General features: G+C 38.0%; 1 protein-coding gene across 1 annotated transcript in view; it reads right to left on the bottom strand.

Moving 5' to 3' along the window:
- The window catches only part of LOC107097675 (guanine nucleotide exchange factor VAV3-like), a 131,338-nt gene that overhangs the window by 17,908 nt on the left and 90,131 nt on the right, over nt 1–23,299 (bottom strand). Inside the window, exons 15-21 of the mRNA XM_015394920.1 lie at nt 16,676–16,785; nt 11,975–12,076; nt 8,641–8,732; nt 6,209–6,231; nt 5,547–5,565; nt 1,967–2,097; nt 104–169 (exon numbers count right to left, since the gene is read on the bottom strand). Coding sequence (XP_015250406.1) covers nt 104–169; nt 1,967–2,097; nt 5,547–5,565; nt 6,209–6,231; nt 8,641–8,732; nt 11,975–12,076; nt 16,676–16,785 — 543 coding nt within the window. The remainder of the gene's footprint in view (nt 1–103; nt 170–1,966; nt 2,098–5,546; nt 5,566–6,208; nt 6,232–8,640; nt 8,733–11,974; nt 12,077–16,675; nt 16,786–23,299) is intronic.

The following is a 23,299-nucleotide window of genomic DNA, read 5'->3' as shown; positions in this document are numbered from 1 at the left end:
GAATAAACATGAGGGGTGTTATAATTGAATAAAAAAAATGGGTAACTAAATTGTGCGCTAAAATGTGGTCCTGCTGGCAGAGCTGGAAATAAAAGCTGCTTACACACGGACACGGCCGCACGGCATCACTTGGAAAGAAGCCAGTCTCTTTCGTCGACAGGTTCCGGCCCTGAAACCACACAGAGATAATTGTGTTACATAGATCTGGCTCTGGAGTTTCTCCACAGTTCCAGAACAATTGGGCCGCAGCGCTAATATACAGCAGCAGGTAGCTGGCAGGAAGAGCAGAGGAGGACAAGTTGTCCCTTGGTGATGACAGTAGAAGTTCAGCACCATGATTTATGCACAATGTAGAGGGAAGGACCTTGTAGAAACAAGTTATATATAGAAACCAGCTCCCTCTGACAGACATGGACACTATGTTTTATTTTCCTCTGTTACCTGAAAAATATTTACACCTACAGCAAATTACAGGCCTTGTCAGAAGTTTAATTCAGTCAAAAATAGCCTTTTTAATTATTTTTGGAAGAAAGGCAGTAATGGATAAATATGACTGAATTCATAGAGGCTTTTCTTTCATCAAAACAGTCAACATTTTATATATAAAGGCACAGACATACTGTATAGCTTCGAAATATATGAATATAAAACTATCTCTCTTTACTAAATAGATTTAAATAGAATGTCCTGCTTCGGTCTTTATTTCCAAACAATCCTTGCACCTGCAAAGATCAGTACTGGACCTCTGACCTGAAGCTGTTCATGCACGCTAATGAATAAAACCAACACGTAGAGGTGAATTCCTGTCAGTGGTTCAGGAATGTTAATGCCTTTTATTCTGTCCTTTTAGACACAAGTGTGTGATCTTTGTCCTTTGCTTGTATTCATTTTGAAAACATCAGGCTTCTTTGAATAAGAAATGGAGTTTTATTGTATTTCTCATTTACTTTAAAGCGATAAGCATGCTGGCAGCTGGAGCAGCAGGTCGTATATATCAGCTGCCTGGTGACAGTTAGCTGGTTTCAGACCCCGTTCCCCAACTGAATAAAAACATATTTAGGTTAAAATAGTGTGCCCAAGGCAGCTTATATTATGTTCTCCAGGAGCATTTTTTTTTTTTTTTGCATTGCAGTAACATGCATGCTCTGAAAGGCACACTGCCAGCCAAGCCTATTTGTTAGCTCTCCTTTTCCATTTGTGCAACCTCAGGACATCTTATCAGCCCTGCGTGAAACGCTGCTATCTCCTGCATGCTGGCTGGAAGTCTGAGAAGGATTTCAGTCAGCAGGACTGTCAAAATAAACTGATAATTGCTGCTGAATGAAATAAAATTACAGTCAACAAACAAAGTCATGTTTTGCTAAATATATTGAGTTTTGTCTAGAATTCACAATATGATGCAATCCTAACCCATGTAAAAAAGCAACATTTCCAGCCTCACTCGCACCTGTTCATGGACCAGCGGCTGCTAGACAATTCCTAGGAAGGGGCTTATATTCGCCATTTTAGTTTTTCTTCCCGCAACTGTAAATGTGTGCAATAAACAAACCTTTCTAGCGTCTGGGAATCCCACTTCATGCCGAGAAGAGCCCTGTGGTGTGTTTAATTGTCTGCTGGGGCAACAACTGTGCCTTTGAATGTCATTGTTATTTTGCAGCTTGTTAGCAAAAAGTGTCAAAATGCACCGAGTCTCGTCAGCGAGAGGAAGTTAGGGGTTTCATTTAGAGAATTCATCTTACATTTTATTCCAGTCCACACAAACATGCCTTTACAGCTTGGTTATATAATGTAAAATACTGACAATTAAATTCATGTTTTCAACACTCGTACACACTGCGTAATAGCCAATTTGTTTCCAGCTATGTAGGAATGAAGGTTCTGTGGTGTAAATGAGTTTTTTAAAGGGTATAAATAAATATATCAGCCTTTTAAAACGAGCGATCGAGAAGTAAGCTGAACATCTGACCTGCCACCAGGGGCTGTGTGGGTCGGCGCATAATAATTCGATGGTGTCTCCGTGCTTGATAGTGAGTGCCAGGCCAGAAGCAGGACTCGGCACGCCAAAGTAGTTCCTGATCACCATCATCTTGGGCAGTCCTGTGAAAAGACCAGAATTAGTCACTGGGAGGGACTGTCATTTAGGAGGAGAAGCAGAGTAAATGGGATCTCATTGAAAAAGTTTGATCAATGTAGATGGGAGCAGGATTAGGGAAGAAAATTGGCTCTTTGAATTATGACATTTAAACGATACTTAAGAGACCATTTAGGATCATTTGAATTTATAGCTGAAAAGGTTTTTGAGAGAAAAAAGATAGCTATGTGTGTCTTTGAATGGATGTTTTTCATGCTAAAGCTGCTGTTGGATTGTTCCTGATTTTTCCACACATACCAGCATATGGAGAACCCATATTAAATGGGTTTAAGCCTCAAGAAATCAGCTCTATCATGTTTGTTTGTCAACTAATCGCCTGACAAGCTGGTGCCAGAAGTTTAATGGACGTCATAAACCTCAAACAGGTCAAATAATTATCAGTTAAATAACAATAGGGCCCCATTTTTTTAAAAGACTGTTCAAGCATTATGCATGCCGAGGTGACAGAATCTTGGCATAAGATTAATAAAGGCAATTATAAGTCAAAAAATTGAGCCGTCTACACCTAGAAACATGTGACCAAAGCAAATTAGATCTTGACATCTTTAGTTAACATAATTATAAGGTCAAGTGACAATGGTTGAAACAATGGACCAATGGAAAGGTCAGTGACTCACATTAGCACCGTCAGTGGGCGGAGACTATGTGTTTGTTCTCAGTATAACATTCATCAAACCTATGCTCAATACATAATCACTTTTAAAAGTTTAATACAGAATCCCTTTTAAAAGAAAAAATGAGATTACAAATACGGCATACTAAAAAAATAAAAACAAATTTGAATTAACCAATAATTTTGCTATTTTCTATATTGTTTGTTATTATTTGGCTACAACTCCATATATATGTTATATGAATCAGATACCAGCAATATAGAATAAGATTATTATAATTTCTGCATTCATTTATTATAATTTGTTATTGTTTCCAAATAGTAACATCATCCATACCAGTAATAGTACTTGAATAGAGTCATTATCAAATCTTTCTGCCTCTCCCTTTGCAACAGGCAACCTGTTTTTTATTGTCTTTTTGTCCATTATACTGTGCTATTTAAAACAAGCTCATGTAAAGTATTGTGGCAGAATTATTAGGATATGTTAAACTCTTTATTGTTTCCAGGATATATATAAATAAGGGTAAAAAACACAGAAAAGGTACATAAACATCTGCTGGCGTTAAAAGTCGGCTGGTTGTGATATGAAACGGGTTACCATAGTGCATGACTGGCCGTCCAGCTGTCAGATAAAATATGAGCAGTAGTGAGCTCTGCTTTCTGGTTCACTACTGAGTCATTGCAGTGTCATCTGACAGAAGCTCTAAGAATTACTCATTTTCACTTTAATAGATTTTATTTATTTTGTTGTTTATTTTACTTGATAAAAACAGGTGACCAGAAATGCATTTCCTCATACTTTAGTTTCAAAGATTTTAAACACTTAAGCATATTTTCTTTACCTGGAATAACATCAGTCCTCTCCATTTCATTTTAAGCAATGTCTTAATTTAAATATGTAGCCAAACAGCTACAATTTGCCATTACAGAACTCCCACTCATCCCGAACACGCAAATCCCAGCCGCATATCTCGTATACCCGATGCAATGAATTCTGTCTTAATATGGTGGAGAGACAGAATTTGGCACTGACAAAATACATAAAAAGAAAGAATACACAAAAACAAAACAAGCGAGGCGATGATGAAAAACATAAAACTGAAAGCAAATAAAGGAGAAGTCAACAGCATTGTACTGTGAGCTAATACAGCTATATCTGCTTTGCTTCTCTTTCAGCATCTGTTCAAGAGCTAAGGCTCTGAGGCTGGCAGCCTGACATGTGCCATCCTGCCTGAATAGGACTTCTAAAGACACAGGGCCGTGGAAAATCGAGTCTTGGGGGCATGAATTACATTCCCATCCACACAAGGACGAGCCACATGTTAGTGCACCTTCCAAATAGACAAAGATAGAAGCGGCGGAATATCATAAAACACAGAGGTGCAGGGGCAATCAAATGCCTATTGATTTTAATGCATCTTCAGTCAGATATCATTTTCTGCAGCATAATGGATGGAGGAGTGGAAAAAATGAGTGCCCAAGACCGGTTTATAAGCGATTAAAAGCCTTGAGTGGAAGCCGCCACACACACACACACACACACACACACACACACACACCATGCACACATGTTAGTAATGTTTTTTAAGCAGAGAGATTCATGAAAACTAGAGTGGGACCTAAAAGTGAACAGTTAAAAAATGTGATCCATTCTACATGTTAGCAAGACACTGACAGATTTGCTTTCCACTATGAACCAGGTCATCTCTAGCAGCAGGGGTGGTTAGAGGTCTTATGAGACACTAGACAGTAAAAACGTTAGGATCGCTGCATTTGATCTTATTGAGATATTTTTTCTCTTTTCTAAACTGAACTATTTTATTAATTTTGAGTATCTAAAGTAGCATTTCTTAACATTGACTTTTAACTTTTTGAAAAGATGCACTAAGCATGTTATTATTCTCTGTTTTTTATAAAGCTGCGATATGCAATATCTAATTTTCTGGACAGAAATATAATTGAGGAAATAAATTAATATACAGATATGTAAGGCTTTCTTGTAGTGATTTGTTAGCAACCCTTTAAAAATGAAAGCAGAGGCGATGTACCACTCCTGGAGAGGAGTCATTTTCGAAGAGAAAGATGTTTTGAAGCTTTAAACTGTTAAACTGTGTTCAGCACCATATAGTATAGAGTGTAATTAGCAGGGCAAGCATCCAATAAAAAGCAAAGTCGATTATTTAGATCTAAACCTTAACACTTAATTTTTTGACAGGCTGTCCAAAGGCATTTTAATAAAACAGAGCAACTTTGTTGAACTATATTAAACCTTCTTGTTATCTGTTCAAAGTCATGCTCTCTCTTGCAGCTTTAATAAACTGATAAAATAACATGTGAATTACAACTTACTGCAACTAGAAATGGGTCTGTTTGTTATCACCTTTTTATTTTGTAACAGCCTCTACACTAAAGAGTGTTTTTGTCATGCAAATCAGTAGCGGTTAGCTTGGTGTACTGATTGAAAAGAAAATGATATTTATGTATTTTTGTGTTTTAGATCAGTCACGAATTTCTCTGTAGCTGTTAAACTTGGCTTATTTGAAAGAACTTTTCTTAAGTAGTAATTCGGGTTCTTTTAATTATTTCAATCAAATAAAAAAAGTATCATATTCCCAGCTACTGATAACATGTTTATTACATTGTCTACTAATGAGAGTTGATGCATGCTGATATCTGATCATTTGTCTTATAGGGAACAATCTGTACTTCTAAATATAACCAGTAAGGGAGGGAATGTACAGTGCACAATTGGAGGATAAGTCGTTTTAATTTGCTCACCTGGATCTCGATGTCTGCCCTGTGAAAACAGAAAAAACAAAAACATGCTAAGAACAAAGATGGCTTATTCTGATTGCAAACATATAAAACACAATAGTAGAACAAATATTTAATTCATCTAACTTGGATCAAGCAGAGTTTTAAGCTGGGTTTATATGTTGAATACGTTATGAACATTTAAAGCCGGCCTGCTCTTACCCAGAGGCCAATGTAGCAATTCTGCAATGTGAACGGCTGCAGAAAAGAGTTGCAGAGAGCAAAGCATCTTTATTTACCCTACCAACATCAATAAAGTTCACACTTTTTGCATGCTTCTTGTGTGCACAGTCTTTCCAGTTTCATAGCAGTTAAAGTGAGAATCAAACACCTCTCATTAGTGCAGAAGCTGACAGCAGGAAAGCTGAGTCTTATTTGCAGCACAGAGCAAGTTGAAACCATTGTAAAGTAAAAACATACAGCAGTTTCGCAAGCAGCGAGTCAGGTTAAATCTACTGAAAACACTCAATTTTCTGGCATCAGTTATTGCTGCAGTAACTGAAGTCAATTGGAGTCTCCTTGGCAAATAGCTGCAGAGGAGAGCAGCCTTCAAAGTGCAGCAAAGCTTTGCAGAAACACACAGACACACATCGGCACCAACACACACACACACACACCGAGCTCACCTGAGTTCTGACGGAGCCGGGATCTGAAAGAAGTTTGAGAACAGGCATGGTGAATGACGGGTTAGTGGGTGCACGCAAACACTTGCACACACTCATCGGTACAAGGCAACACTCCCTCATTAGTGGAAAAGGCGGACGCTCGCGTCTGACCACGCTTCGCTTTGTTTTGCTGCGCTGCCACTACCTGACAGCCGGGATAGAGGAGGTAACAAGGCGGGGGATGCGGAGAGAGGTGCGGGGAGCGGACCTGCGGTTTTTGCTCCAGCGCTTTCTTTCATTGGCTCCCTTAGGGACGGATTACAACCTTCCTCCCCCTCCTCCCAAGACACACACAACTGCTAGGCACACACACACATACAGAAACACACCTGAGCAGACAGAACAATTACGTAAACACACACACATACCTATGCAGCAGACACACGCCAGTTGGCAGACTGCCACAAATCTGTGCGCTACTTTTAGTACCAGCATGCACCCACGCCTCCCTCAGCAGGCCTATTGTTCCCTAAGCTGAACCTTTGACCTGCTGAGCAGACAAGCAGTGCTGGAGATAATAAGCGAGATAAACGCAGGTAAACAAACCTTATCGTTCAGTCACACACAAACAAACAAACAAGCACGCAAGCTTTTAATTCGATGCTCATTGTCTATTTCTGCATGAAGTGATGCCCCGCTGTCCGCTCTTTATTATGCTTTCATTAAATATGTAGCTATCCATGCTTGTCTAAGTATCTGTTTTGCTCATCTTATGACGTTTATAATGAAATAATCTGGAGGGCAAACAGCACAAGGCAACAAATAGAGCAAGAGCTGAGCAATTTTACGACAAGGTAGATAAATTGCTTTGTAAATGCATGCATACCCCTTGGAGTTCTTTACATTTTTTTTTTCATGTTATAGCCTCATTACTTAGGTGAATATTATTTGTTTTTTTATGTGACAGACAAACAAGATAAAAGCATCTGTAAGCAGTTTTTAACATTTGCCACAGATCTTAAATCAAACATTGATGTGTACTTTGACTGGGCCACTCTAATGTATGGAAATGCTTTGTTCTCTGTGTTTGCCTCCACACAAAGCGGATTGTACGTGGGATAATGAGTTACATTTTGATCTTGTCTGACCAGGATATTTTTCTTTCATGTTTGCTGTGTCCCGTTTTAATGCAAACCTAAAAAAAAATAGAACTAGTGGTTTCTACGGTGTTTTAGATCATAGATCAAACAAGTTTTGTGTGATTTATGCAAAGGTTGAACTATTTTCTAACATATGAGGCCTTCACAGGAGAGCTTGATTATTACTGAGATTAACCTAGTCAAAGGTGGAATAGGACTTACCAATTGGGTGACTTTGGGTGCTTGATGTTGTGTAGGGGTATTTGAGTCATTGTTGAAAGTTTAAGGAGTTTAAATACTTTTATGAGGAATTGCAGATACACCAAGAGTTTTAAACCTACTAAAATGCTTACACCAGATCAGATTTTTCATCTGCAACCGCCTGCCCCCCCAAAAGTACATTTGGAGTAATGAGAGGGCAAATTCAAACAAGCATCTGAGCCATTACATCTCGGCACCCTCCAACTGCAGGCGTCGCCCCAATCTCCTCTGGCAAACGCGGTGCCCAGGTGGGCTTGGCGGTGGCATTATTGCCTCTGAAACCTGATAGTGCCGTAACGAATGCGGCGTCAAACAGGAGCTGGCAGCTTGCCATGGGGAATGCAAACATGTGGTGATAAAAGTGCGATGAGCTATATTGCTTGTACGCTGGCGGTGAGATTTCAGCCCAAGTGTCAAAAGCATCTCGTTTTAAAATCACAATCGTTCTCTTAAAGGGGCTCAAAAGAAAAATAAAGTTTTGGTTTTCTCCGCTCTTCACGCTCTCTCTCTCACAGGCTTGCTGCTTCACATAAACACACTGGACGGACATGCTAAGCTGGTTTCTGTAGGCCTGTTTTCTTTTTTCGTTTTTAGTCTGAGGCTTTTCCTCCTCCTCCACTCTCAAAGCTGTCATTGTGCCTGCAGACAGCGCTGAATGACAGATACGCAGGGACACAATAAAAAGTTTCAGAAAAACTCCTTTGTAAAAGTACTGTTATGCATTGAGAGATATGCATTGACACATGGTGACATTTCCTTTAAAAGGAAAAAAAAAGCAGTGGAGGCAGCGAAGCTACAGCATAAATATATGTATGTTGCATGCCAAATACAGATCCAATGTTTGGATGACCTTCATTATAAGAAAAGAAGGTCATGCTTCAGGATCTTATCTTGTTAGAACAACCCCCTTTTTTATCTTTACAACACAGTTTTACGAGGCAAGTATTATCGCCCTCATGCTCTGCAATAAAAGCGCACTTTAGGTGATAAAATTTAATTTAAGGCCTCTTCAGAAACGTCTTGTCCAGTAAGAAGGGATGTGAGCAGACTTACCTGTTTTTCCACAGGTGCCAAAGCGTCCGAGGCATTCTTTATGTGCGCCTAGCCCACACTTGGAGCAAAGGTAGCCCTGGTAAAAGATCCCCCTGCAGAGACCGAAGCAACAACAAGATGAAGAGAAAACAGCTCCAGCAACACTTAGATAAGAGGGCAGGTGTAAGATTTAGAGCTGTGCTGTATTTTCTATCTAGTTTAAGCAGACGGGTTGTGAAACAGCCTGAAAACTTCATTCATCTTGTTTAGAGATGCAGTATTGTGCTCAATTTGCCACACTAGGAGGGCTGCGGTACAACGTGACATTTAAGCTTGTAGCACAGCTCCATCTTGTGCCACCATGACTTTGACATTTTGGACTGCGATTGAGATGGATTTCCTCTGGAGGAGGCTTAAAATCTCAAAAGTTTTATATGCATTTCAGTCCCGTACAAAAGAATGTGCATACCGCATCAACACTTTTGATATTATTTTTAAAACAACCAGAGATTTGAGGTGAAAAGACGAAGAAAAAGTATTTTACAGATACAAATCTCATAACTGTTTGATCAGTTTAAGTCTCTATAAAACTACTGGTGTTTTCAATGTAAAGGTAAATGATAGTAAGTTGTTCCATTTTTGTTTTCCTGTGTCGTCTACAAACTTAAGGCAAACTGCAAACAGGACGACTACCTTCTTATTTTTTTTAACTTCTTGCATAAAAGATGGAGTTTATTCATAATAATTGTGTTAACAGAACCTCCCACCTGAGGTATAGATCACTGCAACTCCTCCAGAGTCATAGGAAATCTCTTTGCTGCTTCTCAAATTAATGTTTGGTTTGCAGTTGTTTCCATAAAATCCATTGTTCTGTGAGATGTGCAAAGCTCCTACTTTTGTTGCAAGTTCAAACACTTCTTTAAGGGGTAGCATCTTTATACTGGGATGAAATTACACAAAAACTCTAGAACCTTTTCCAATATTTTGGGGTAAAACAAGATCAACATTGTTTTTGTTTGCATCAATTCTTCACAAACCCGTTAATAAACTGCAAAAAAAAAGCCAATTCTACTCCCTAATTATCTGTTGAATGTCTCAAAAATTAACTAACATAAAGTAAGCAATAAGAAACAGCACTGCTTATATTTTAAATTGAAGTCTTTCGCTGCCTCTGACCTTAATTAATCCCTGTCTATGGCCACAGTGGGAAAAAGTTCTGTCAATAAATATTTAGTTATGTTTTAAAAACGAGGCTACAAATATGTTATAAACAAGGTCCATGGGAATAGCTCAGAAGCTTTCTGGAAATTGTGGGCACAGTGATTTAGAATTCTGCTCAATGAACGTGATCAAAAAAATCATATCATTTTATCTGCTGGACAGGTTTCCTGCCCATGATCCTTTCTAGGAAGCGTATAGTTAAAGTGGCTTTGTCTATCTAGCTGCTGTAGGCCTGGAGTGCTGGAGGACCCAGCGACTACATTACTTTACCTACTTCACCTAGACCTTCAGCTATTTTACCTTTGTTCTTTTTGCTCTCTGTGGTTAACTATTGTCCTCTTTCTTTCCTTATAAAGTAGGCCTGACATTAATGTCTATGTGGGACTTTCTTGCCTGTAGCTGGATTTATTTAAGGCCTATTTGGTCAGATTGACTTTGGTGGAGGAATTTTTTGAAAGCTGTAGTTAGTTGGATCTACTTGCCAAGGTAGTTTTTGTTTACTTAGCAGAAATACTGTTTAACGATTACAAATATTTCAGTGGTACTTCAACAACTTCCCACCCACTCTACCCCTAGCACTACCTCCGTCACTAGTGGCAAAGCCTGACATGTATATTTCCTAAATATGGAATTAGATTTTGTATATTCAAGCTGATGCTCTCATACATTCCTCTCCAATGTATCCTCCGCCTCTTAAGAGCAGCTTAGAGGATAATGAATTTATCAAAACTACATTTCTCCAATAGAATACGATCAAAGTTAATATATTAACTTTTATTTTAGTGCACAAAGCAGCAATGCCTATTCCATCAAGGAATTATCTTTGAACCATCCTAACTTTCTATACAACACATACAGTAAGAACAAAAGTGTGATGCAGAACTTTCCTGGGGGGAGGCTCTAAAACAACTTTAAGAGAGGCTCAATCTGAAGAGGTGAGGAAATATTACGTTAGCTGTCAAAGCAATAACTTTAAAGTTTGTGATGTGAATAAGGAAGTCAGAGAAACACATTGGTAAAACACCTGAGGCGAAACTACTTATGCACTGTGCTTTGCAAAAGAGTTTGCAATGAAACTTTGTATTTATTAGGATTTTGTGAGGAAGACCGACTATATAGCCGTGCATTATTGGTAAGTGGAAGGAAAAATACAATTTTGTTTAAAAAATAAATACAAGAATACACTAAAATATTGATGTTTGCAGTAGTCTGCACATTTCAGTCTCTGCTTTGCTGCAAATGTTTACTTTTTAGTTAAAATTTTGTCATGTAATGGTATTTTTTGCTTCAAATTTTAAGCAAATGAATATGCATTGATCCAAACCCTCTTTTTTTGGCTCCAACTGCAAATTTTGAGAACAATACTCTGCAATAATTTAATGTCTTTTAAAGCCTAATATCTGACCAGCTCTTCTTCACATGCTGATCAAAATAATCCCCACAGCATGATGGTGTCGCCACCATGTGTCTGATATTCAGCTGTAATTATCATCCATACACAGTTTTTTGCATGTATGTCAGAGAGTTTAAGGTCACGTTACCTTTCTTGAGGAAAACATAATTGCTGATGGCGTCATTTAAATGCAAAAAAGCATTCGTGACCTGACCATTTTACTGAGAATTTAAAACTAATCCATTCAACTATTTCAATTTTTTTTTTCACCAAGTAATATAAAAAAAAAGCTACAAGCACAATGTGAATAAAAGCAAACAGCCTCTTTTTCTCGCCTGGCTCTGTGTCACAGAGCAATAATCTCGTCCCCATTTCCCATCCATCGCCTTGGAAGAAGTGACGGAGTGTGACAGACATTTTTCTTTCTCTCCATCTTCTGTAGGTGAAACCACTCAGTCGTTCCCGCTGCGGGGAGAGACCATGAGTCGCAGTCCTTTGGGTTGCCGATACCATTCAGCAAACTCAAAAGGAGTTTTGTACGAGTGAAGCCGGGGAAGACGGGGAGAAAAGGAGAAAGTGGTGAATGGATTGTTGGGGTACACTGGAGAGGAACGGGGAGAGCTGAGGCCTTTTAAAGGAGTCACGACAGTGCTTCAAAGCCCCTTTCAGTTTGACGCCGTGTTTGGCTGTTCTGACTACATCTTTAACAAGTATGTGCATGAAGAAGGTCGGGTCTCTTACCTGAGCAGCATGTGGCAAGAGTTGCAGGAGGTGATTTTTTCAAAGGTGTGCATCCGGAACTCGTGGAAATTGTTGGTTGCATTCTCAGGACGAATGTTTGATCTAAGCAACGAGAGCAAGATATAAACATTAAACCCCTAATAACACTAGTCTGCTTTCAGAGAACTCACATTAAATGTTATTTCTTTAACAAAAATTACTTTGTGCTTATAAAGTCAGTTTGTTTCAGTGCTCAAGCTGTCAGACTGCTGGATAAAGACGTCAAATATAAAAGCAAAGAGCAACACTTTTTTTCTCATACTTCTAATTGCAGCAGACAAACTCTTCCACGGCTGAAGCGGCATCTCAACCGATACGCTTCTTTGAAGTGGGAAGGAGAGGATTGTGAGCAGACAGTGAGGTCTGCACCCAGAATTAACACAAGAGGCTTCCTCTGCCCCTGGGAAAATCGAAGCATGCATGGGTATGTGTTTGTGTGTTGAGGGGAGAGTGCTGGGAGGATAAAAACAAAAATAAATCCTGGATTTTTAAAACAGTGTTTCTCTTTAGTTTCTGCGTTCGCAGTATCCAGATATAATCTGATATTTACATGTGTGCAGCCACTTTCCTGGAATCTGGAAGAATCTGTACAATTTGTGTTGTACACTCTCAACAAAATTGCACCATACAGATAAATGTGGATTTAGTTTAGATAACAAACATGTATTGGATGGAAATTAAATTGAGTTAATCCAGTGATTTATTTTTATGAGTTTGGGAATAGAACCAAGTGATAACAAATCAGTGATGTTTATGCATATTCTCATTAGAAATGATGGATAGAAGCCCAACAGTTTGCTAGTATTAGACAAACATGCAAGTTTTAGGCAAGCTTGTGGCAACAGTATGTTCTTCTAATAGCCACGCTTTAAGATTTTTAGTAAAAGAGGTCAGAGTTGGGATTTTTCAGGTGTAAGAGGAATGAACAGAAAAAAAGGCATTCTTTCATAAAAAAACACACTAGAATCTCTAGAACTACACTCTAAAAAGAAAATGCAGCCCCAACTTAAATGAATTGCTTCAATTAGTAACAAGTAACTTAATCATGTTGATTCAACTGCATTTATTGTGCTTATATGTTACAAGATGAAGCAGTTAAATTAATTGCTTAAAGAACCGGACTAGCAGTAAGGGCATAGAGCTTGGAATCCTGAGGTTCTGAGTTCGAGCCCCACTCCCACAGACTGCCACTCTGGGTCTCTGAGCAAGACCCTTAACCCCACGCTGCTCCCTGCATGCCCCAGAAGGGCAGCCCACTGCTCCCCAAGGGGATGGGTTAAATGCGGAGGTAAATTTCTCCAATGTGAGATCAATAAAGTTAATAATTTCAGAGCCTTTATAATCTGTTTCAATCTGCTTAGTGCTGTGATTCAAACTTTCTTTTAATGGCTAAATAAATACAAAAGGTATTTTTCTGTAAAGCATTGTCGACAACAAAAAGCCTCCTGAAGCAGGATTCCTACTGGGTTGGACATCGCCAATCTTCCCTGTGTTCAGTGTTCAGTGTTGTTGCTGTGCTTCTAAAACATACTGAAGGCGGATGGTAGGTTACAATGTCTATACGCAGTAAATACATGTAAGCATGTTTACTGAGAGTTTTAACACACAAAGTGAAGAGAAATTATCAGTTTGTGTTGCTGATACTGTAGATAGAAGTACTACAGTTAAAATCTGAATCAATTCCAACCATATTTGTTTTCACAAGCAAGGAATTTGACTTTGGTTCTCTATCAATCACATGGTAGTCATCCGTTTCAACAACATTTATACAAGTCAGGGATGGAGAGAAGGTTGGATGTGGGGATCCTCTCCTCAAACCTAATTAGTAAATCAACTGCTAAACTCAGGTGAATGATTTCCAGCTCTCACTTTTATCTCAAACAGAACCCTGCCCTGTTCAGAGAGTCAGCTAATCAAGATTTCTTCCCAACATTCAGTTATATAAGCATTTAGAGGTAATTGCTGGAAAAAGATTTGCAAACAACAGAAAAGGACTAAGGTTATGGTTCAGAGCTTATAATTAAATGAAGACGGTTTTATAGAGTCCACACATCATTACATCATCTGTACTCTGTTATATTGATCAAGTCTGAATTGGCCATTACAGAATCTTTTAAATTAAGTTTGTATTTTATGAAGCACTTGCTTTGTTTTTTTTTTAGCTTTTCTTTTTACATTATTAGAGGTAAAATGTCTTCTTGTCTTTCTCTCATGTAGGCCATATTGTAGACCTCCCTGCTGTCTGAACCGAATTATTCTACTCTAAGGAAGAAGAGTTCATCTGCTCGGGATTTCAATTTCAGTCACTTGCAAAGTACGCAATATGTCACTAAATGCTGTAAACAAGGAGTGGTTTAGGGAAAAAAAGCAAGAGAGTTTTTTTGGGAAAAACTCTCAATTCTCATCATTGGATAATTTGGCTACAGAAGGTGCAGAAATCATATACCTGTTTTCTTAGCCTCACATCAACAGTTCAGCTTCTTCATCATCAATTCCACTACAAGACTGTTGCTTTTCTCAGGGCTTTCAAATATTATTCGACTAAATTGTTTTTGCTACTCCTATTTTAAAAGCTAGAAGGCCTGTTTGATAATGCGGAAGCTGCCGCTGACAAAAGCAGTGGGTAAGACCAAATAATCAAATACAGGTATCTCAGTCATCAGTAACTGTTAGTATATATCAAGGTTTGTGTTTTTTACTTCCTATTTTATAGTTTAATTTCTTTTTCTGTATTTTTTTTTTATTTATTCAGAAAATGAGTGAAACATCTCATTTTGCTCCAGCATTAATATGTCTTGCACAAGCCTATTTCAAACAGCACTAAGATATTTGAAAAGTTAAAGGGAGCAGCTGAGAAAACACGTCTTTTTCTATGTTATGTAAAAAAATTGTCAAGCAAACACATTTTCTTAAATTGTTTGTTCTTTTTCACATCCGCTACAAAAAAAAAGGAACATTCGTTCGGACTAATACAATATAAGTAGCTCATAAGAGCTTTATTTAAGAGCTGATGTCAGGCTAAATTCCATGTTTGATTAATTTATAACCGAAACCTTGGTATTTCAGGTTTTCTTCTCTCTCTGTATTTAGGATGATAGTTTACTCTTGCTGGCTATACAGCGCAGTAAATGCAGTTCACAAAAATGCTATTTTTCAGGCAACATCTGCCATTAACAGATAACTCTATACGTTCATCTACAGTGTAGCTTACAAAGACACAGACACTTCCTCAAAATATCATAGGCAACAGTAAGAAACCCCATTAGAAGAAGGAGTTAGCATTTTAATTAGATAACAATTTATGGGTAAGGATTTTTTTACTTTAGTACAAACTAATTAGAAAATAACTTTTTTCGACGGTAAGTATGGGAACGGATAAGAACTTTCTAAATGTTTTCACTATCCCTTTACATTGTGGGAAAATCTGATCTATGTTTATGCTGCTATAAGTCTAGGCTGCTGGAGGACACAGGGACCACTTTTTTTTTATCATTCTGCTTCATTCTATCTCTAGAAGAAGAACTCATGCTCTTCCTCAACACTGAAGTCCTCAGACATTTTTCTTTCGCTGTTTCTTTCTTTGCACAGGTAAACAGCACATTTCTTCTTCTANGTGTTGTTCAGCATGGGGGTGAGTAGAAAATGAAGGCTAATCATGTTTTGGGTGTACTATTCCTTTAAACAAATCCGACTGTATTTTCTGCCATAAGGTGACAAGTGAAGTGAAATGACACTATATAAATAAACAGAATAGAATTGATTTAGCTTCCTATACCTAAACAGGATTTGTAAAGATAGTAAATATGTAGGAAAAGAGCAAAACAGAGTGAAGACAATGAGCTTTAAGATCTATCCCTAACGCAGTAACACCGAATGTATAGAGTGTGTGAAGACAAAGGAAGAGCTAAAATATTCCAAAATGTATTAACATGCTTTTTATCCAGGCATGGCTGCAGAAATAATACTCCTACTTTTTTTTCTATACATTTTGCCATAAAGGCAAAATTAATTGGTGGTGGTGGAGGGGGTGGGGGTGGCAGTGCTTGTCAACAACAGATGGTGTAATAGTGGGAAAGTTATTGGCAAAATGCATCTATGCTCCTAGAATAAAGAACTGTTGCCTGCTAGTAGTGGTTTTCAGAGTTAAGTTGTGTTCACTGCTTATTCTGCATGTCAGTTGATGCCATAATATAAAGAAAAACATCATTTTATTTTGTCAATGTTGAAGCATTGTATTATTTAATGTTGCTAAGTTTGTCGCATATGACCTTATGGCATCTTCTCATCTTTGATTTTGTGAAAAAAGAACAATGAGGTTCACTGTGTCCGTCCTGGCTCTGCATCTGGAGCGTGGATTAATGTTTCATTGGAGATGCAGTTTATCAGTCACTCCTGCAGGTTTGGATCCGGTCCAGGACTAGGACTGGTTGATGCAGTTCGACCACATGCAGAAAAAGATTCATCTATCTGAATACAATGTTTGGAGAGGGCGACACCCCTTTGTGTCACTTTCATTTCTGTCATCGTTGAATCACAACAGACAAGAATAACAAGATGAGCAACGTGTTGTGCATTAACAGTGGGACCAAATGCAGCTGAGATGATCACATTGCTGCCCTTTGTGCTGTCCCAGGCAGACCGGCAGATAGAAAACATACTCACATGGCCATGCCGAACTGCTCCAGCCACTTCTTTTTCAGCTCTTTGGTCTTGAAGAAAAACTCAAAGCCATTCTGGCCCTGGTTGTGAGTGAGGTAGAATCCATGGGACCACTAGGACAGAAAAAGACAAACAAAAAAATATTCAAGGCAGGAGATTAAACAACAGTGAGCATCTACGCTGATGGAGAGTTGGGGAGAGGCGACGGAAAGACAGATGGGGACAAAGGGATGCAAAATGAAGGAGGGATGCCTTGGGGAGAGCAAGCTCAAAGGCAGAGGGGGTGGAGAGAGCGAATGGAGCGATGCAGAGGATGAGTGTTAAACAGAGAGAGGGAAAAAATGAGTTAGTTAACTGTGGCACACCGCTGCTGGGTTTCAAACAGCATGCATAGACCAGAGCAGTGAGTGGGCCTCTAATCTGCAACAATTATCACTTTAAAGGTTAAATATCAGCCCATTAGCTTCTGTGCCGACTCGGGGATCTGTGTTCTTAGACGGCAAAGCAAAGCGGATGATTGTCGGATGCACTTTTTATGACTGCTGATCGTGGTTTATTGAACTCGGCAATGAAGGTTAAACTGAGCCGGGTTCACTGGGCGGTTAGAAAAGAGCAGCGGCATATTGCTTCCACTCAATAAATAAAGAAAAGGAAAGCATTGCTTCAAACATGGATTCCCAGTGGACCCACTGGGTAGTGGCAGTGCCTTCCTGTCAATTTCTAAGAGGAAAAGAAAGAGAAAAACATTTTTTTTTATCTTTTTGTATAAAGAGGTTTGCAGAGGATGCTACTGAAATACTATTACCTTGCATTATAAAGTCATGGAGTGACTTAGTAAACCCTAAAGAATCCTTTTTAGCAGTATTGTGGAGGAGGACAATATTGCCTCAGTTTCCTATGGACACTAATTTCTTCTGCGTTCGCCTTAGGTCCCACACAGAATTACAATCAGACTGAAACCTGGACTTATACTGGACCATTGCAACACTTTGATTACTTCCTGTTCTATAACCTTCTGTAGTGGTTGTGATCATCGTCTTAGAGCTTGACAAAATATCAGACATGCTTTATTATATTTTAGATGGATAGACACATAAAATGGAGTTTAGCTTATAATTGAAAAATAAACTCCCAGTCCTTTGATTTTTATAACAACCCCAGATCCTCAACCCTCCACTGCTGTGCTTTACAGTTGCCATGAGGAATTGTATCTGTGATATCTAAGCACAGACCTTCAAGTGTAGGCGTATTCATATATATTTTTTCAAATGAAGGCTGTTTCCTGAAAACTATTCTAAACAAGGAAACTGAGAAAATAACCTTCGAATTTCACCCAGATTAAAAGATGGCAACAGCTGCCTCTAGAAGGAGATTAGCGATTCATTTTCTCTTTTCGATGTGGGAACACAAACCTGTATGATTCATAAGGCATGTTCCCACCATGCCTTATGAACAGAAAATGTCTACAGCAGTATCCAACTGCTGTTTGGCATTTAAAATCCTATAAAGAGCAGCAGGGGTGTAGATAGGGTTGCCAACTCCCTGGGAAAAAAAAAAGGGACACCATGTGCGTGCAAGCTGACCCGATTGTTTTTACCCCTCCTGGCGTGGGGATTTTTTTTTTACCTCACTTTGTGTGTGAAAAGATTTTTTTAACTATTTGACTCAAATCTGCATTAAATTTGATGCATATTTGTGAGTGACATGAGCAATTTACTGACAAAATAACAAATAACAAAAAAATAACAAAAAATAACAAACTTTTCTGAATACAATAAGTGTCTAAAACATAAGCCTGTTCTGCTTAACTTCAAACTGTAAAAATTTATATAAAACAATAAATAATAGTGCACATTTTTGGTGCAACAGCAAACTTGTGCAAACTTGTAAACATATTTGTGCATTAAATGCAATGACTGTAGGCTACAGTTGTAAAACAGAAAAATAAAATCAAAAATCATTAGCTCAATGCAACTTTATGTGCCTTGTTGTCTCCCGTTATCAACCAATGGGATGAGCTTATTCTTGATCGTTACATATATGTTGTCAGTTCATTGGTCACAGCGCAGGACAGGGTCCAGGAACGAGTTTACCGTAAGTTTTGTATCTAACAGGCACTTGTTCTCCATTAGCTTTTTACTGACAGTTTTTTTGCTCTCACAGTAATGCGGGACAAAGTTTGTTCCTTTTCCACTAAATACTGGACAGGTACTTTTATTTCTAAATACAGAATAATTCTGTTTTTTCAAGGGACGGTTGGCAACCCCAGGTGTAGATAGCTTTTAATGTTTTTGGACAAATAAACTTTATTTCCCTCTGTTTTGGCACTTCTAAGGGTGTTTAATGAAATACTTTATGAACTGGTAGGCTGGCCGTCACTAAGTCTACGTAGACAACTTAATTTTTATATTTTTCTATACAAGGCCATGTTGGCTAAACTGCCGGCATATTTATGTAATCTCCTCAAGCTAAATTCCAGCCATTTTCATCTCCGTTCCACCAGGTGGCGCTCTTACCAGGTTCCAATGGTTTTTACTGAGCTGGGGAAGAAATCCTTCTCTTACTTTGCTCCATGGTTCTGGAATAATTTGCAAAACTTGCTCCATTTAAATGATCTAGTCCCATTGAATGAATTTACGGCCATGTTAAAATGTCATGTAATTCAAAAATGTAACTGCCCTATGTGACCTGTCTTTTCCTCTATGTGAGATTTTGTCTATGTTGTATTTCTGTTTGTATTTTAACTGGTGTGCCGTCTTGGCCAGGTCTCCCTCGAAAAAGAGATTTCAATCTCAAGGGACTTCCTGGTTAAATAAAGGTTAAATAAATAAATAAAAAAATAAATAAAATTCCAATTGGTATAAGAGCAAACTAGAAATAACTTGGAGTTCTTTTTTACCATCTAGCATGAACCTTTAAGATTGTAGCCGTGCTATCTTAATTTCAAGCTACCAAACTTTTTCTTTAGTTCTTCTAATTGAAAAAACCTGAGAAGATTAGCCTTAATGTGGAGCTATTAAAAACATCTGAGACTTGCTTTTTAAGTGTTGAAGGTTTTTTCGAGGGTTTGAGGCTTTAAATATTTTTGTGAGGCAATCCATGCTGCACATTTGGCCCTTAAGCAAAAAGAGTTAATGAAGATAGACAATTTCTATCATGATATTTTGTATTTTAATTTTATATCTTCACAAAGTAAAAAATTAAAATAATATTTTATGTTTATCGGCCTTCCTTTTTAGTAGTTAGTCATATTTTGTACTTTTTTTTAAACATAAAACAGATATTAGTACAACTTTTGACTTAACTTGGTTTGTTACAGTTGTTGCAACGGTTATTTTTGTTCTGGGAATCGACCAAAAACATTCTCCGGGCCAAAAATTATCAAAACTTTCTTCCATTAAAGGAAGGGAACTGAAAACGGCTTTAAAAAAACATCAGATACCTCTTTTTTTCAGACTTACAGATATTCGTTCTTTTTTACTTTGCTTCATTAAAACATTGACTATTTACCTCCAACAAGGAGGTTGTGTTTTTCGGAGAGTTTTGTGCATGTGTTTGTCTGTCCGTTTACAGCATAACTTGAAAAATTATGTAAGGATTTTAATGAATTTTTTAACAAAGAAGCACTTCAGTCCAAGGAACAATTCATGACATTTTGGTGAGGATCCGGATCACCATCTGGATCCAGAATTATTTTTGAAAGATTCTTGGACTACAGGTATTAACTTAAGTGTGTCAGGGAAATAAGCTACTTGGCAGAAGTTTGCTCTCTCCAAGTGCTTTTCTAGTTAATAATATTTTTTGTTGCTAAAACTGAAAAAAAAATTACATGGAAATTTGTCTTTCCTTTTTTAATTGGGAAGAAGCGGACCCCTAATTACTTTCTAATTGGATATTTTGGCACACAGTACAAAAATTGGACAGCACAGCTCTAGAGCTACTGTACCAAACTGCCATCCAGTCAGTAAGTGAAAATTTTTCTTTAGATTTTTAATAAAAAGAAAAAAAAAGTAACACCACAACTAATCTTTAAAAAAACTGACCCGAATAGTGCTAACTACTAAAACCAAAACATTATGCCAAAATACATTTAAACATGATTTAGAAAGATAAACTGATTATTCTTTTCTTTTTAACTGCTATTTATTCTTTTATGAAGTCCTTGGATGTCTGAATATTTTCTGGAAAACCATTTTACCTCCACATAATCTGCATTCAAACACTGCTTTTACAATGAAGGTGCTCATTTCTGCAACCTTCAAGCAGCCGCCATCATCTCCATCACAGCAAACACAAATATAGCAGCAAAGAAAATGCGTAACATTCTTCATGTCAGAGGTGAACGACGTTAAAACGGCTGCAACCTTCATAAATATAATCCTGTAAACCCATATGGGTCTAAGCCCTCGGTGTCTGCTATTACTGCGTCATTATTACCCAAATCAATGCTTCCTGGCACGCCTTGGATATCATTCCTCATTATGATTGGCAATATTTTCCCCCAGTTGGCACTTTGTATTCACTGTGTGTACAAGAGTAGTCAGGCCCAGAACGAGGTTTAATGATAGCACCATCTGGGAGGAGGCAGGCTGCTCCAGTCTGACACTGTTTCAGAAAGATGCGGAGGGGAAAAATGAATAAGAGAATGTAAAACAAGAGCAGGAACAAGCATGTACCAAATTATTTAGGACTGTTTTCTGTTAATTATTTTGTTGTTCTAGTTAGGAGCCTGAAAGGTTTTTGCCTGTAGCTCATTTTAGGAGCCCACTGGGGGATTCAGAGCACAGAAGGCGACAGCGGGGTGGAGAGACTGCTACAGGTGCTAATAAAACCCTATAAAGAAGCATGTTAAGTTAATTTTCATTCAGTTTTATGAACCTGAGTATATCTGACAAATGGTTATGGCAGTTCATTATACAGAAATAGCACTGCTAATTGGTTTGTCAGGAGTCCAACGTGGTCTCCGAGCTTTGCTGACTCAGTTATAAAGAAGCAATAACGGGCTCGACGTCGCAGAACTCACCTTCATTACGGCGTTCGACTCGTTAGGTGCTGCTTGTTTTCTTTCTTTTTATTTTACAGAGAGTTAATAGTGTAATATTCTTATTATTTTATCCATTTTACAAGCTAAAAATTACAGCAAAACTATAAAAGTGCCTATTTGACTGTGTCCTGCTGGGACAAACTACATGGCATGCAGCTGTTTGTGAAATTTAATACCATGGAAAGCTCTTTAAGCTGTCGTGAAACAATAGTAAATCACAGCTAAAGTGGGACAGAGTCTTACTGAAGTACCGCAGTATAACATTACAAGCAAAGACTCTCAGAAATATGTTCTTTTATATTGATTATTACTCCCCACCAATCATATGTACAAGAGGTTATGATCTGAAACAAAAGCTTACATACAATCCACATGATATATCACAGACATGTTTAATCTCATGCAGTTATAGTTTAAGAAATCATCTTAAAAGCTTCTTTACAAGAAGAGTTCTGGAAAGATTTATCTACGTCTCTCTGCTGTGAAATAACTACCTTTTGCCAAAATGCTAATTTACTGCTTTTATAATTGGCAAAAACAGTCTTCACCACTCTCGCAGTTACTTTTGGAATAAGCAAAGAGAAAAACAAAATAAACTGGCTGACAGAAAGATTTCCACTGTAGAAGCCAAAACGAAAGACTTGTTTCATGGCAGATTTAGGAGAGCCGCTCTTGCCAACATGTTAATACCTCTTGAACTTTTTCATGTTTTTCCCACTAAACCAAAAACCACTAAACCACAAACTTTGACTTTTTTGTGAATTTATTATATTGAAGACCAACAGAAAACCTTAAGAGGCAGTGGGCTGCAGCATTGAGCAGTGCAGCTTGGGGATAAGGATCTTGATAAGGAATCCAGCCTTAGGTTTGAACCAGCAATCTTACAACAGTATTTTATTTTTTTTATTTTCTTGAGTCTGTCACTTATTCTGTTATTTTTATACACTTTTCCAAAGTTGCTATAACCTTCTGCTGCTTCTATAACACCACAATTTATCCGTTGTGGGACAATAAAAGAAAATGTCTATTCTAATCTATTCTATTAACAGAATAGTATAGATCTATTCTTCTCACATATAAAGCCTTAAATATGATTGTTCCTTATGTTCCTAACAGAGCACTTCGCTCTCAATCCGCAGATTTACTAGTGGTTCCTAGAATTTCTAAAAGTAGAACGGGAGGCAAAACTTTTACTTATCAGGCTCCTCTCCTGTGGAACCAACTACCAGTTTTAGTCTGTGAGGCAGACACCTTGTCTACTTTTAAGGTTGGGCTTAAAACTTTCCTTTTTGATAAAGCTCATAGTTAGAGTGGCTCTGAGCTATCTCTATAGTTATGCTGCTATAGGCTTAGACTGCTGGAGGACATAGGGATCCCTATTTCATCATTCTGCTTCATTCTGTCTCCATTCTCTTACTCTGAAGAGTTGGCCTCGGCAGATGGCTACTCACACTGAGCCTGCTTCTGCTGGAGGTTTCTTTCTGTTAAAAGGGAGTTTTTACTCTCCAATGTCACTACAAGCATGCTTAGTGTGAGCGATTGCATTCGAGTCAATAAGTCGATGCAATCAGCTGTTTTTTTCT

The sequence above is a fragment of the Cyprinodon variegatus genome, unplaced genomic scaffold (assembly GCF_000732505.1).
Source record: "Cyprinodon variegatus isolate N-32 unplaced genomic scaffold, C_variegatus-1.0 Scaffold714, whole genome shotgun sequence".
NCBI classification, from domain to species: domain Eukaryota; kingdom Metazoa; phylum Chordata; class Actinopteri; order Cyprinodontiformes; family Cyprinodontidae; genus Cyprinodon; species Cyprinodon variegatus.
Note: the sequence above shows the minus strand (reverse complement) of the source record. Positions and strands in the feature narration are given on the sequence as shown.